Source organism: Bufo gargarizans, chromosome 3 (assembly GCF_014858855.1).
Source record: "Bufo gargarizans isolate SCDJY-AF-19 chromosome 3, ASM1485885v1, whole genome shotgun sequence".
Lineage (NCBI taxonomy): Eukaryota > Metazoa > Chordata > Amphibia > Anura > Bufonidae > Bufo > Bufo gargarizans.
The window spans coordinates 567,294,886-567,310,118 of record NC_058082.1 but is presented as its reverse complement, the minus strand read 5'-3'; the positions used below and the strand labels follow the sequence as shown (position 1 = coordinate 567,310,118).

Genomic DNA, 15,233 nt, shown 5'->3' with positions numbered 1-15,233 from the left:
GGATAGTGGAGCAGCGGTCAATCTCATTGATAATCAATTTGTGATAACTCATGGTTTCCAGGTGCGCACTTTGGGAAAGGATATTCCTGTTTTTGCTATCGATTCCGCTCCACTTTCTCAAAAATCATTAAAGGGCATAGTTCACAATATCCGTTTGATTGTGAGTGATGCTCATGTTGAGGATGTCATGTTTCGTCCTTAGCGGATTACCTACTCCTCTAGTGTTGGGGCTACCCTGGCTCACTAAACATAACCCCACCATTGATTGGCAAGCGAGGCAAATAAATGGTTGAAGTGACTTTTGCAGAGAGAATTGCCTCACGACATCTGTTTCTGAGGTTGCTACTAAGACTGTACCATCTTTTCTCTCTGAATTTTCGGATGTCTTCTCTGAGAGTGGAGTTCAGGATTTGCCCCCGCACAGGGAGTACGATTGCCCTATTAATCTCATCCCAGACGCCAAGCTGCCTAAATCTCGTTTATACAATCTCTCCCAACCTGAAAGGATCGCTATGCGTGCTTATATCTCTGAGAGTCTGAGAAAGGGACACATACGACCCTCGAAGTCACCTGTTGCCGCTGGTTTTTTTCTTTAAGACCTTGTCTGGATATCAGGGAGCTGAACAATATCACAATTCGTGACCCTTATCCGCTTCCTCTGATCCCGGACCTGTTTAACCAGGTTGTTGGGGCTAAAGTCTTTTCCAAATTAGATCTAAGAGGGGCATACAACCTGGTCAGGGTCAGAGAAGGAGACGAATGGAAGACGGCCTTCAATACCCCTGAGGGCCATTTTGAGAATTTGGTTATGCCTTTTGGTTTGATGAATGCCCCAGCCGTTTTTCAGCATTTCGTGAACAGCATTTTTTATCATTTGATGGGAAAATTTGTATTGGTGTATTTGGTTGACATTTTGATTTTTTTCTCCCGATTTCAAAACTCATAAGGAACACTGACGTCAGGTCTTGCTCATCCTGCGGGAGAATAAATTATATGCGAAACTGGAAAAATGTGTGTTTGCGGTTCCAGAAATTCAATTTCTGGGGTTTCTTCTCTCCGCTTCTGGTTTTCGCATGGACCCCGAGAAGGTCCGCGCTGTGCTTGAGTGGGAGCTTCCTGAGAATCAGAAGGCGCTGATGCGTTTTTTGGGCTTTGCCAATTATTACAGGAAGTTCATTTTGAATTATTCTTCTATTGTTAAACCACTCACTGATATGACCAGAAAGGGGGTAGATTTTTCTTCTTGGTCAGTAGAGGCGCGTAAGGCTTTTTCTGATATCAAGGAGAGTTTTGCTTCCGCTCCCATCTTGGTGCAACCTGATGTTTCTTTACCCTTCATAGTTGAGGTTGATGCTTCTGAGGTGGGTGTGGGGGCGGTCTTGTCTCAGGGTTCCTCTCCTGCCAATTGGCGACCGTGTGCCTTTGTCTCAAGAAAACTCTCCTCCGCAGAGAGAAATTACGATGTGGGAGATAGGGAATTGTTGGCCATCAAGTTGGCTTTTGAGGAATGGCGCCATTGGCTAGAGGGAGCCAGACACCCTATTGCCGTGTTTACTGACCATAAAAATCTGGCCTACTTGGAGTCAGCCAAGCGTCTGAACCCGAGACAGGCCAGATGGTCGTTGTTCTTTTCTAGGTTTAATTTTGTTGTCACGTTCCGCCCTGGAGTTAAGAATGTGAAGGCAGATGCCCTGTCACGTTGTTTTCCGGGAGGCGGGAATTTTGAAGACCCGGGTCCCATTTTGGCTGAAGGTGTGGTGGTCTCTGCTCTTTTTCCTGAATTGGAGGCAGAGGTGCAGGCAGCCCAGTCAGAGGCTCCTGATCTTTGTCCTCCTGGGAGGTTGTTTGTGCCTCTCGCTTTAAGACACAAGATTTTTAAAGAACACCACGATACGGTCCTTGCTGGGCACCCGGGGGTAAGAGCCACACTGGATCTCATCGCTCGGAGATTCTGGTGGCCGGAGCTTCGTAAGTCGGTTGAGGGTTTTGTGGCAGCCTGCGAGACTTGTGCTCGTGCTAAAGTCCCTCATTCACGGCCATCAGGTCCTCTCCTTCCCTTACCCATTCCTTCCCGTCCTTGGACACATCTGTCCATGGACTTCATAACGGACCTGCCTCGTTCCTCGGGGAAGACTGTGATTCTGGTGGTGGTGGACCGTTTTAGCAAAACGGTGCATTTCATCCCTTTTCCTGGTTTGCCCAATGCTAAGACGCTGGCGCAGGCATTTATTGATCACATTGTCAAATTGCACGGTATTCCTTCAGACATAGTCTCTGATAGGGGCACGCAGTTTGTTTCCAGATTCTGGAAGGCTTTCTGTTCTCGCTTGGGGGTTCGGTTGTCATTCTCTTCTGCTTTCCACCCGCAGTCGAATGGCCAGACAGAGCGCGTCAATCAGAATCTGGAGACATATCTGCGCTGTTTTGTGGCGGAGAATCAAGAGGATTGGTGTTCTTTTTTGTCCCTTGCTGAGTTTGCTTTAAATAACCGTCGTCAGGAGTCCTCTGATAAGTCACCATTTTTTTGGTGCATATGGGTTTCATCCACAGTTTGGGACTTTCTCGGGAGAGGGGTCTTCTGGTTTACCTGATGAGGACAGATTCTCCTCGTCTTTGTCATCTATTTGGCAAAAGATTCAAGATAATCTAAAGAGCATGAGTGAGAGATATAAGCGTGTGGCTGATAAGAGACGTGTGCTTGGTCCAGACCTGAATGTTGGTGATCTGGTGTGGTTGTCTACCAAGAATATCAAATTGAAGGTTCCCTCCTGGAAGTTGGGTCCTAGGTTTATTGGGCCTTACAAAATCCTGTCTGTCATCAATCCTGTTGCATACCGTCTTGATCTTCCTCAGACTTGGAAGATCCATAATGTTTTTCATAAGTCCTTATTGAAACCTTATGTTCAACCCATTGTACCCTCGCCTTTGCCTCCTCCTCCGATTATGGTTGATGGGAATCTTGAATTTCCGGTCTCTAGGATTGTGGATTCTCGTCTTGTCCGCGGTTCTCTTCAGTACCTTGTTCAGTGGGAAGGGTATGGTCCTGAGGAGAGGATGTGGGTCCCAGTGACTGACATTAAGGCCTCTCGTCTCATCAGGGCTTTCCATAGGTCCCATCCTGAGAAGGTGGGTTCTGAGTGTCCGGAGTCCACTCGTAGAGGGAGGGGTACTGTCACAACCAGACAGCTGAGAAGCTCTGACAAAGGCCTTTCAGAACCTCCATCTTGAGTTTCTGTGTTGTGGTATTCAGCTCCTCCTCTCGTTAGCCTCTCTCAGCTGTCATGTGTTGGACTAATTGCTTCCCTTTAAATTCTTCCCCAGAAGGCTTTTCTGGGCGGCTTATACTACTTCCTGGAGTGTGTGTGCACGCTGACTCTGTCCTCCTGTTTGCTTCAAAGCTAAGTGTTGTACCTTTTATCTGTTATTTTCTGTTTGCTGGATCCCAGGTGACCCTGACTCCCTCCGTATCTTGTGTAGGGAGCCGGTGGTCGTGTCCCCTCACTATTGTAGGGTGCTCAGGGCTTTATAGTCAAGGTTCGTGGATATGCAAACCTCCACCATTCGGATCTTTGCATAGGCTGAGCAGCCAGGGAAAGTGCCAGGTCTTCTGCAGGGGTCTCCCTTGGTTCCTTAGTTTTTGGATCCAGCGAGTCGTTTATACATGTTGCTTTGCCTTGTTTCCTGTACACCGTCCGTGACAGTACTGCTGTACAGCCTCTCTGGGGGGTGTATTTCCCCTGTAACTGGGGCTACTATGTCAGCCCTGCACTGATGCTGTACAGCTCTGTATACTACTGTACGGCCTCTCTGGGTGGAGTATTTCTCCTGTAACTGGGGCTCCTGTGTCAGCCCTGCTCTGAGGCTGTACAGTGCTGTATACTGATGTACAGCCTCTCTGGGGGGTGTATTCCCCCTGTAACTGGGGCTCCTATGTCAGCCCTGCACTGAGGCTGTACAGCGCTGTATTTTGCTGTGCAGCCTCTCTGGGGGGTGTATTTCTCCTGTAACTGGGGCTACTATCTCAGCCCAGCACTGAGGCTGTACAGCGCAGTATACTGCTGTACAGCCTCTCTGGGGATGTATTTCTTCTGTAACTGGGGCTACTATGTCAGCCCTGCATTCAGGCTGTACAGCGCAGCATACTGCTGTACAGCCTCTCTGGGGGGTGTATTTCCCCTGTAACTGGGGCTACTATGTCAGCCATGCACTGAGGCTGTACAGTGCTGTATACTGCTGTGCAGCCTCTCTGGGAGGTGTATTTCTCCTGTAACTGGGGCTACTATGTCAGCCCTGCACTGAGGCTGTACAGCGCTGTATACCGCTGTACAGCCTCTCTGGGGGTGTATTTCCCCTGTAACTGGGGCTACTATGTCAGCCCTACACTGATGCTGTATACCGCTGTATACTGATGTACAGCCTCTCTGGGGGGAGTATTTCCCCTGTAACTGAGGCTCCTATGTCAGCCCTGCACTGAGGCTGTACAGTTCTGTATACTGCTGTACAGCCTCTCTGGGGGGGTGTATTTCCCCTGTAACTGGGGCTACTATTCAGCCCTGCACTCAGGCTGTACAGCGCAGTATACTGCTGTACGGCCTCTCTGGGGGGTGTATTTCCCCTGTAACTGGGGCTACTATGTCAGCCCTGCACTGAGGCTGTATACCGCTGTATACTGATGTACAGCCTCTGGGGGGGTGTATTTCTCCTGTAACTGGGGCTCCTATGTCAGCCCTGCACTGAGGCTGTACAGCGCAGTATACTGCTGTACAGCCTCTCTGGGGGGAGTATTTCCCCTGTAACTGGGGCTCCTATGTCAGCCCTGCACTCGGGCTGTACAGCGTAGTATACTGCTGTACAGCTTCTCTGGGGATGTATTTCTCCTGTAACTGGGGCTACTATGTCAGCCCTGCACTGAGGCTGTACAGCGCAGTATACTGCTGTACAGCCTCTCTGTGGGGAGTATTTCCCCTGTAACTGGGGCTCCTATGTCATCCCTGCACTCGGGCTGTACAGCGTAGTATACTGCTGTACAGCTTCTCTGGGGATGTATTTCTCCTGTAACTGGGGCTACTATGTCAGCCCTGCATTCAGGCTGTACAGCGCAGTATACTGCTGTACAGCTTCTCTGGGGATGTATTTCTCCTGTAACTGGGGCTACTATGTCAGCCCTGCACTGAGGCTGTACAGCGCAGTATACTGCTGTTTAGCCTCTCTGGGGGGTGTATTTCTCCTGTAACTGGGACTACTATGTCAGCCCTGCACTCAGGCTGTACAGCGCTGTATACTGCTGTACGCCCTCTCTGGGGGTGTATTTCCCCTGTAACTGGGGCTACTATGTCAGCCTTGCACTGAGGCTGTACAGCGCTGTATACTGCTGTACGCCCTCTCTGGGGGTGTATTTCCCCTGTAACTGGGGCTACTATGTCAGCCCTGCATTGAGGCTGTACAGCCCTGTATACTGCTGTAACGGAATGCCTAGCACCCCGACCGGGTACCTCCGTCGATAGATGCTCCTAGTGCTTCGAGAGGACTCCAAGCACGCCACTTGACACCGTCAGTGCTGCAGGCCCCACGAACCGCCGAAGCTTGGTGGAGGTCTCGCCATCTCCTACCCACCCTGGACCTACGACAAGGCTCCAGGCTCCAGTGGGTGAACCTCTCCTAAATGCAGAGACAGGAACCAGGAACAAGCTCTTACAAGAGCTTATACTCAGGGGAGTATTGTGATATAGCAATCCCCAAGAGTGTAGTTATCGCATTCCCCAAACATGATAGAACATTCCCCAAAAACTTCATGAAGGTATAAAAGCAGCCTCTGACTGTACTTACTGCATGTACAGCCTCTTTTATTCACAATCCCCAAACCTAGTACTACCCACAGGGTTTTGAAATACAACCAATCAATATATTACAACACATACAATGTAAGTACAGCAACCAATCGGACACAGGACAGATATGTAGCAATTCAGGATAAAGACAACACACATCCCCACAATGCATCATGGTTTCCTCCTCTCTGCCCTGGAGACACCCGAAGAGCAATCCAATTATCTCTTAGGACAAAGGGAAATCGCCAATAAACATGTGGAGACAACAGGACAGAAATCTCCATTTAAACACACAATGGGAACAATGGAACAATGGGACAATAGAAACACACCCAGCATATTCCTCCCCTCTGTCTAGGAGATAATTGAGTCAATTTCTGTATCTACTCAACTATCTCCTACGCTGAAAAGTTACACTTCTTATAAATTGTTACAACTTTGTGAGTTTACATTGTACATACATATAACTTTTATATCAATTTCACCAGTATAACTTGGGGGACAAACCTATCCAAAATTCACTTGAATAGGTTCAGGGGTTTAAAAGTTAGTAAAAGTATCTTAAAGGGCCATAATCCGGGGGCAAGAGGCTGGCAAACAGCCCCCTCCAAAACCCAGTGGCGAAGTTGGTTTTGCCACAACTGCTGTACGCCCTCTCTGGGTGGTGTATTTCCCCTGTAACTGGGGCTACTATGTCAGCCCCAGTTACAGGAGAAATCAACAGTGAGAAAAAAAAAAGGTTAAATGTCTTGTATGACCTTTTATGGGGGTCAAAAAGTGTAAATTAAAAAATAAAGTGTTAAAAAAAAAAATAATGTTTAACATGGAAAAAATTGAAAAAATAAAATAAAATAGACATATTTGGTATTGCCTCGTCCGTGACGGTCGGCTCTATAAATATATAACATGATCGACCCAGTCCGATAAACACCATAAAAACTGTCAAAAAAAGCAATTTTTGTCACCTTCCATCATGAAAAGTGCAACACCAAGTGATGAAAAAGGCGTATGTCCCACAAAATGGTACCAATAAAACCGCCACCTCATCCCGCAAAAAATGAGCTCCTACATAAGAAAATCGCTCAAACAATGAAAAAAAACTATAGCTCTCAGAGCATGGGCACATTAAAAGATAATTTTTTTGGTTTCAAAAATGCTATTATTGTTTAAAACTAAAATAAATAAGAAAAAGTATACATATATAATCCTCTTACAAACGCATTGGTGAACCAGGAAGTGGTTAGTCCCTTTAGGGTCCATTCACACGTCTGTAGAATGGCTGTCCGCATCCGTTCCGCAATTCTGCGGAACGGGTGCGGAGTCTGCGGACCCATTAATTCTCTATGGGGCAGGAATAGATGCGGACAGCACACAGTGTTTCTGGAGCGCGCCCCCAATTTTCCGGTACGCGGCTCCGGAAAAAAATAGAACATGTCCTATTGTCCGCAATTGCGGACAAGAATAGGCAGTTCTATGGGGGTGCCGGCCGGGTGTATCGCGGATCCTCAATATTCTACGGATGTATGAATGCACCCTAATGCAGAGGAAAGCACTTGGCCTACACACGGGGTCCACCAGGGCCAAAGGTCACCACAAATTGGGACGCAGCATGCATGATAGGAAGTTCTCCCTTACAGTGATCTCCTCTCCTTCACGGTCTCCTCCAATAGAATTCCTGTAGAGCAAGAAGAGGAGCAGGGTTGTTGGAAGCGGCCCCCACAATGCTTCTCCACTCAGTGCCTATATATGTCTCTTTGGACACTACAGAGCAGCACTCCACCATGACAACCATGGTTCAGGTCGCTACCACTCTGGATCCCGCAGCAGACAGGCAAGACGGGAGAGGAAGGGGGAGTCCACAGCAGAGCACGCATTAATGGCGGCACAGCTGTGTCTGAGAGATGTTTAAATGTCGTATAGGACTCCAGAGCAGCAAAACATTGGGCCAGTGATGGCAGGGGAGTGGAGCAGTAGTCCAGACACCACCACCAGCAGTTGTAAGGTCTGGGTCACTGGTGAGCGGCAGGAGCTCTTGTTATACTTCGCCTCCAGAAGTCCAGCAGACACACTTCCAGTCTGTAACCTGAATCTGCATTCAGTGACTGGTCGTCCACCACGTGACGCTGTGGCCTTTCTTCTCCCTTGTAGGGTAGTCGCATCTCGTGTTACTCGCCGTCGTGTTCTCAATTTGTGTCTTTTTTGTCTCCAGATCTTTACAGAGAATTCCGAAAACTGAAACAAGGAAAAGTGAGCTTAACGTCAGCTGTGTGTGCGACTGAGACAGTGCCCGGGGATGTTACAGAGGTTAGTGCTGAGACTGCGTTCTGACCATAAGGCAGTACATCGGGCACATCCGGTGTGGTTGGGGGTGGTAGGACTGTGCCCGGGGATGTTACAGAGGTTAGTGCTGAGACTGCGTTCTGACCAGAAGGCAGTACATCGGGCACATCCGGTGTGGTTGGGGGTGGTAGGACTGTGCCCGGGGATGTTACAGAGGTTAGTGCTGAGACTGCGTTCTGACCATAAGGCAGTACATCGGGCACATCCGGTGTGGTTGGGGGTGGTAGGACCGTGCCCGGGGCTGTTACAGAGGTTAGTGCTGAGACTGCGTTCTGACCATAAGGCAGTACATCGGGCACATCCGGTGTGGTTGGGGGTGGTAGGACTGTGCCCGGGGATGTTACAGAGGTTAGTGCTGAGACTGCGTTCTGACCAGAAGGCAGTACATCGGGCACATCCGGTGTGGTTGGGGGTGGTAGGACTGTGCCCGGGGATGTTACAGAGGTTAGTGCTGAGACTGCGTTCTGACCATAAGGCAGTACCACGGTCACATCCGGTGTGGTTGGGGGTGGTAGGACTGTGCCCGGGGATGTTACAGAGGTTAGTGCTGAGACTGCGTTCTGACCATAAGGCAGTACATCGGGCACATCCGGTGTGGTTGGGGGTGGTAGGACCGTGCCCGGGGCTGTTACAGAGGTTAGTGCTGAGACTGTGTTCTGACCAGAAGGCAGTACATCGGGCACATCCGGTGTGGTTGGGGGTGGTAGGACTGTGCCCGGGGATGTTACAGAGGTTAGTGCTGAGACTGTGTTCTGACCATAAGGCAGTACATCGGGCACATCCGGTGTGGTTGGGGGTGGTAGGACTGTGCCCGGGGATGTTACAGAGGTTAGTGCTGAGACTGCGTTCTGACCATAAGGCAGTACATCGGGCACATCCGGTGTGGTTGGGGGTGGTAGGACCGTGCCCGGGGCTGTTACAGAGGTTAGTGCTGAGACTGTGTTCTGACCAGAAGGCAGTACATCGGGCACATCCGGTGTGGTTGGGGGTGGTAGGACCGTGCCCGGGGATGTTACAGAGGTTAGTGCCGAGACTCTGTTCTGACCAGAAGGCAGTACATCGGGCACATCCGGTGTGGTTGGGGGTGGTAGGACCGTGCCCGGGGATGTTACAGAGGTTAGTGCTGAGACTGCGTTCTGACCAGAAGGCAGTACATCGGGCACATCCGGTGTGGTTGGGGGTGGTAGGACTGTGCCCGGGGATGTTACAGAGGTTAGTGCTGAGACTGTGTTCTGACCATAAGGCAGTACATCGGGCACATCCGGTGTGGTTGGGGGTGGTAGGACTGTGCCCGGGGATGTTACAGAGGTTAGTGCTGAGACTGCGTTCTGACCATAAGGCAGTACCACGGTCACATCCGGTGTGGTTGGGGGTGGTAGGACCGTGCCTGGGGATGTTACAGAGGTTAGTGCTGAGACTCTGTTCTGACCAGAAGGCAGTACATCGGGCACATCCGGTGTGGTTGGGGGTGGTAGGACCGTGCCCGGGGCTGTTACAGAGGTTAGTGCTGAGACTGTGTTCTGACCATAAGGCAGTACATCGGGCACATCCGGTGTGGTTGGGGGTGGTAGGACCGTGCCCGGGGATGTTACAGAGGTTAGTGCTGAGACTGTGTTCTGACCATAAGGCAGTACATCGGGCACATCCGGTGTGGTTGCGGGTGGTAGGACCGTGCCCGGGGCTGTTACAGAGGTTAGTGCTGAGACTGTGTTCTGACCATAAGGGCAGTACATCGGGCACATCCGGTGTGGTTGGGGGTGGTAGGACCGTGCCAGGGGCTGTTACAGAGGTTAGTGCTGAGACTGTGTTCTGACCATAAGGCAGTACATCGGGCACATCCGGTGTGGTTGGGGGTGGTAGGACCGTGCCCGGGGATGTTACAGAGGTTAGTGCTGAGACTGCGTTCTGACCATAAGGCAGTACATCGGGCACATCCGGTGTGGTTGGGGGGTGGTAGGACTGTGCCCGGGGATGTTACAGAGGTTAGTGCTGAGACTGCGTTCTGACCATAAGGCAGTACATCGGGCACATCCGGTGTGGTTGGGGGTGGTAGGACCGTGCCCGGGGATGTTACAGAGGTTAGTGCTGAGACTGCGTTCTGACCAGAAGGCAGTACATCGGGCACATCCGGTGTGGTTGGGGGTGGTAGGACCGTGCCCGGGGATGTTACAGAGGTTAGTGCTGAGACTGCGTTCTGACCAGAAGGCAGTACATCGGGCACATCCGGTGTGGTTGGGGGTGGTAGGACTGTGCCCGGGGATGTTACAGAGGTTAGTGCTGAGACTCCGTTCTGACCATAAGGCAGTACATCGGGCACATCCGGTGTGGTTGGGGGTGGTAGGACCGTGCCTGGGGATGTTACAGAGGTTAGTGCTGAGACTGCGTTCTGACCAGAAGGCAGTACATCGGGCACATCCGGTGTGGTTGGGGGTGGTAGGACCGTGCCCGGGGCTGTTACAGAGGTTAGTGCTGAGACTGTGTTCTGACCATAAGGCAGTACATCGGGCACATCCGGTGTGGTTGGGGGTGGTAGGACTGTGCCCGGGGCTGTTACAGAGGTTAGTGCTGAGACTGTGTTCTGACCAGAAGGCAGTACATCGGGCACATACGGTGTGGTTGGGGGTGGTAGGACCGTGCCCGGGGCTGTTACAGAGGTTAGTGCTGAGACTCCGTTCTGACCATAAGGCAGTACATCGGGCACATCCGGTGTGGTTGGGGGTGGTAGGACCGTGCCCGGGGCTGTTACAGAGGTTAGTGCTGAGACTGCGTTCTGACTATAAGGCAGTACATCGGGCACATCCGGTGTGGTAGGACCGTGCCCGGGGCTGTTACAGAGGTTAGTGCTGAGACTGTGTTCTGACCATAAGGCAGTACATCGGACACATCCGGTGTGGTTGGGGGTGGTAGGACCGTGCCCGGGGATGTTACAGAGGTTAGTGCTGAGACTCTGTTCTGACCAGAAGGCAGTACATCGGGCACATCCGGTGTGGTTGGGGGTGGTAGGACCGTGCCCGGGGATGTTACAGAGGTTAGTGCTGAGACTGTGTTCTGACCATAAGGCAGTACATCGGGCACATCCGGTGTGGTTGGGGGTGGTAGGACCGTGCCCGGGGCTGTTACAGAGGTTAGTGCTGAGACTGCGTTCTGACCATAAGGCAGTACCACGGTCACATCCGGTGTGGTTGGGGGTGGTAGGACCGTGCCTGGGGATGTTACAGAGGTTAGTGCTGAGACTGTGTTCTGACCAGAAGGCAGTACATCGGGCACATCCGGTGTGGTTGGGGGTGGTAGGACTGTGCCCGGGGATGTTACAGAGGTTAGTGCTGAGACTGCGTTCTGACCAGAAGGCAGTACATCGGGCACATCCGGTGTGGTTGGGGGTGGTAGGACCGTGCCCGGGGATGTTACAGAGGTTAGTGCTGAGACTGCGTTCTGACCATAAGGCAGTACCACGGTCACATCCGGTGTGGTTGGGGGTGGTAGGACCGTGCCTGGGGATGTTACAGAGGTTAGTGCTGAGACTGTGTTCTGACCAGAAGGCAGTACATCGGGCACATCCGGTGTGGTTGGGGGTGGTAGGACCGTGCCCGGGGATGTTACAGAGGTTAGTGCTGAGACTCCGTTCTGACCATAAGGCAGTACATCGGGCACATACGGTGTGGTTGGGGGTGGTAGGACCGTGCCCGGGGCTGTTACAGAGGTTAGTGCTGAGACTGTGTTCTGACCATAAGGCAGTACATCGGGCACATCCGGTGTGGTTGGGAGTGGTAGGACCGTGCCCGGGGATGTTACAGAGGTTAGTGCCGAGACTCTGTTCTGACCAGAAGGCAGTACATCGGGCACATCCGGTGTGGTTGGGGGTGGTAGGACCGTGCCCGGGGCTGTTACAGAGGTTAGTGCTGAGACTGTGTTCTGACCAGAAGGCAGTACATCGGGCACATCCGGTGTGGTTGGGGGTGGTAGGACCGTGCCCGGGGATGTTACAGAGGTTAGTGCCGAGACTCTGTTCTGACCAGAAGGCAGTACATCGGGCACATCCGGTGTGGTTGGGGGTGGTAGGACTGTGCCCGGGGATGTTACAGAGGTTAGTGCTGAGACTGCGTTCTGACCATAAGGCAGTACCACGGTCACATCCGGTGTGGTTGGGGGTGGTAGGACCGTGCCTGGGGATGTTACAGAGGTTAGTGCTGAGACTCTGTTCTGACCAGAAGGCAGTACATCGGGCACATCCGGTGTGGTTGGGGGTGGTAGGACCGTGCCCGGGGCTGTTACAGAGGTTAGTGCTGAGACTGTGTTCTGACCATAAGGCAGTACATCGGGCACATCCGGTGTGGTTGGGGGTGGTAGGACTGTGCCCGGGGATGTTACAGAGGTTAGTGCTGAGACTGCGTTCTGACCATAAGGCAGTACCACGGTCACATCCGGTGTGGTTGGGGGTGGCAGGTGTAGCCTCTGTGTGCTTTTATTCACCCTGAGCTATAGCTGTCACTGATGGCAGACATTTCGGTGATCGGCACTCGCTGGCATCTACACCCAGATCCTCTCGCAGCCTCCATGATGGCAGAGTGTTATTGGCTCAGTGGAGTTGTCTGCGATAGGAAACTAGCCCTGTGGTGGATCATACACTTGGGGAAGAGGAGCCTCGGCTTGACAGCAGCTCAGGAGGGTCATGAGAGGCTCCTAGAGAAACAGGCTAAACTCATCAGAGGTGGTGGGAGCCTAGCCTTGTGGGCTGCCTGTAGGATGGGGGGCAGGGGAGACTGGGCTTGTGTGTGGCCTGAGGTGACAGTGAGGTTGATTGGTCAGCTGCCCTCAAAACCTACCCTTTACCCTAGTCTATCCTGCTTTATCTTCAGGAAACAAGCTCCTGGGGAAGCCACCTTAACCGCGGCACTGTGACTGCAACGTTGACCTCGGATGAGCGGGACTCCCTGAAGGCATCTGTCCAGTATTTTGGAATGAAGCTTAAGACCAACTTGGGAGGAGCCTTGAAAGTAAAGGCCAATATACATTCACTTTACATGAAATACAGTGTATTGTGCTGAGCTGGTGGCACGGATGACATGAGCGAGGCTGGCACTGCAGTGGTCCTTGGCACCAAAATAACCTCTGCACCTAGTAGATGATTACACACCAGCCTGTGCCCCATCTAATGACCTCTGCACCCAGTAGATGATTACACACCAGCCTGTGCCCCACATAATGACCTCTGCACCCAGTAGATGATCACACACCAGCCTGTGCCCCATATAATGACCTCTGCACCCAGTAGATGATCACACACCAGCCTGTGCCCCATATAATGACCTCTGCACCCAGTAGAGGACTACACACCAGCCTGTGCCCCACATACTGACCTCTGCACCCAGTAGATGATTACACACTAGCCTGTGCCCCACATAATGACCTCTGCACCCAGTAGATGATTACACACCAGCCTGTGCCCCATATAATGACCTCTGCACCCAGTAGAGGACTACACACCAGTCTGTGCCCCATATAATGACCTCTGCACCCAGTAGATGATTACACACCAGCCTGTGCCCCATATAATGACCTCTGCACCCAGTAGATGATTACACACCAGCCTGTGCCCCACATACTGACCTCTGCACCCAGTAGATGATTACACACCAGCCTGTGCCCCATATAATGACCTCTGCACCCAGTAGATGATTACACACCAGCCTGTGCCCACATAATGACCTCTGCACCCAGTAGATGATTACACACCAGCCTGTGCCTCACATACTGACCTCTGCACCCAGTAGAGGACTACACACCAGCCTGTGCCCCATATAATGACCTCTGCACCCAGTAGATGATTACACACCAGCCTGTGCCTCACATAATGACCTCTGCACCCAGTAGATGATTACACACCAGCCTGTGCCCCAGATAATGACCTCTGCACCCAGTAGATGATCACACACCAGCCTGTGCCCCACATAATGACCTCTGCACCCAGTAGATGATTACACACCAGCCTGTGCCTCACATACTGACCTCTGCACCCAGTAGATGATTACACACCAGCCTGTGCCCCACATAATGACCTCTGCACCCAGTAGATGATCACACACCAGCCTGTGACCCATATAATGACCTCTGCACCCAGTAGATGATCACACACCAGCCTGTGACCCATATAATGACCTCTGCACCCAGTAGATGATCACACACCAGCCTGTGCCCCATATAATGACCTCTGCACCCAGTAGATGATTACACACCAGCCTGTGCCCCATATAATGACCTCTGCACCCAGTAGATGATCACACACCAGCCTGTGCCCCATATAATGACCTCTGCACCCAGTAGATGATTACACACCAGCCTGTGCCCCATATAATGACCTCTGAACCCAGTAGATGATTACACACCAGCCTGTGCCCCATATAATGACCTCTGCACCCAGTAGATGATTACACACCAGCCTGTGCCCCATATAATGACCTCTGCACCCAGTAGATGATCACACACCAGCCTGTGCCCCATATAATGACCTCTGCACCCAGTAGATGATTACACACCAGCCTGTGCCCCATATAATGACCTCTGCACCCAGTAGATGATTACACACCAGCCTGTGCCTCACATACTGACCTCTGCACCCAGTAGATGATTACACACCAGCCTGTGCCCCACATAATGACCTCTGCACCCAGTAGATGATCACACACCAGCCTGTGCCCCACATAATGACCTCTGCACCCAGTAGATGATCACACACCAGCCTGTGACCCATATAATGACCTCTGCACCCAGTAGATGATCACACACCAGCCTGTGCCCCATATAATAACCTCTGCACCCAGTAGATGATCACACACCAGCCTGTGCCCCATATAATGACCTCTGCACCCAGTAGATGATCACACACCAGCCTGTGCCCCATATAATGACCTCTGCACCCAGTAGAGGACTACACACCAGTCTGTGCCCCATATAATGACCTCTGCACCCAGTAGATGATTACACACCAGCCTGTGCCCCATATAATGACCTCTGCACCCAGTAGAGGACTACACACCAGCCTGTGCCCCACATAATGACCTCTGCACC

The 15,233-nt window shown here is 51.8% G+C and overlaps 1 protein-coding gene across 1 annotated transcript in view; it reads left to right on the top strand.

Moving 5' to 3' along the window:
- RECQL4 (RecQ like helicase 4) overlaps nucleotides 1-15,233 on the top strand; it is a 107,344-nt gene that overhangs the window by 37,106 nt on the left and 55,005 nt on the right. Inside the window, exons 11-12 of the mRNA XM_044285889.1 lie at nucleotides 7,977-8,132; nucleotides 13,025-13,162. Of these exons, the coding sequence (XP_044141824.1) occupies nucleotides 7,977-8,132; nucleotides 13,025-13,162 (294 nt within the window). The remainder of the gene's footprint in view (nucleotides 1-7,976; nucleotides 8,133-13,024; nucleotides 13,163-15,233) is intronic.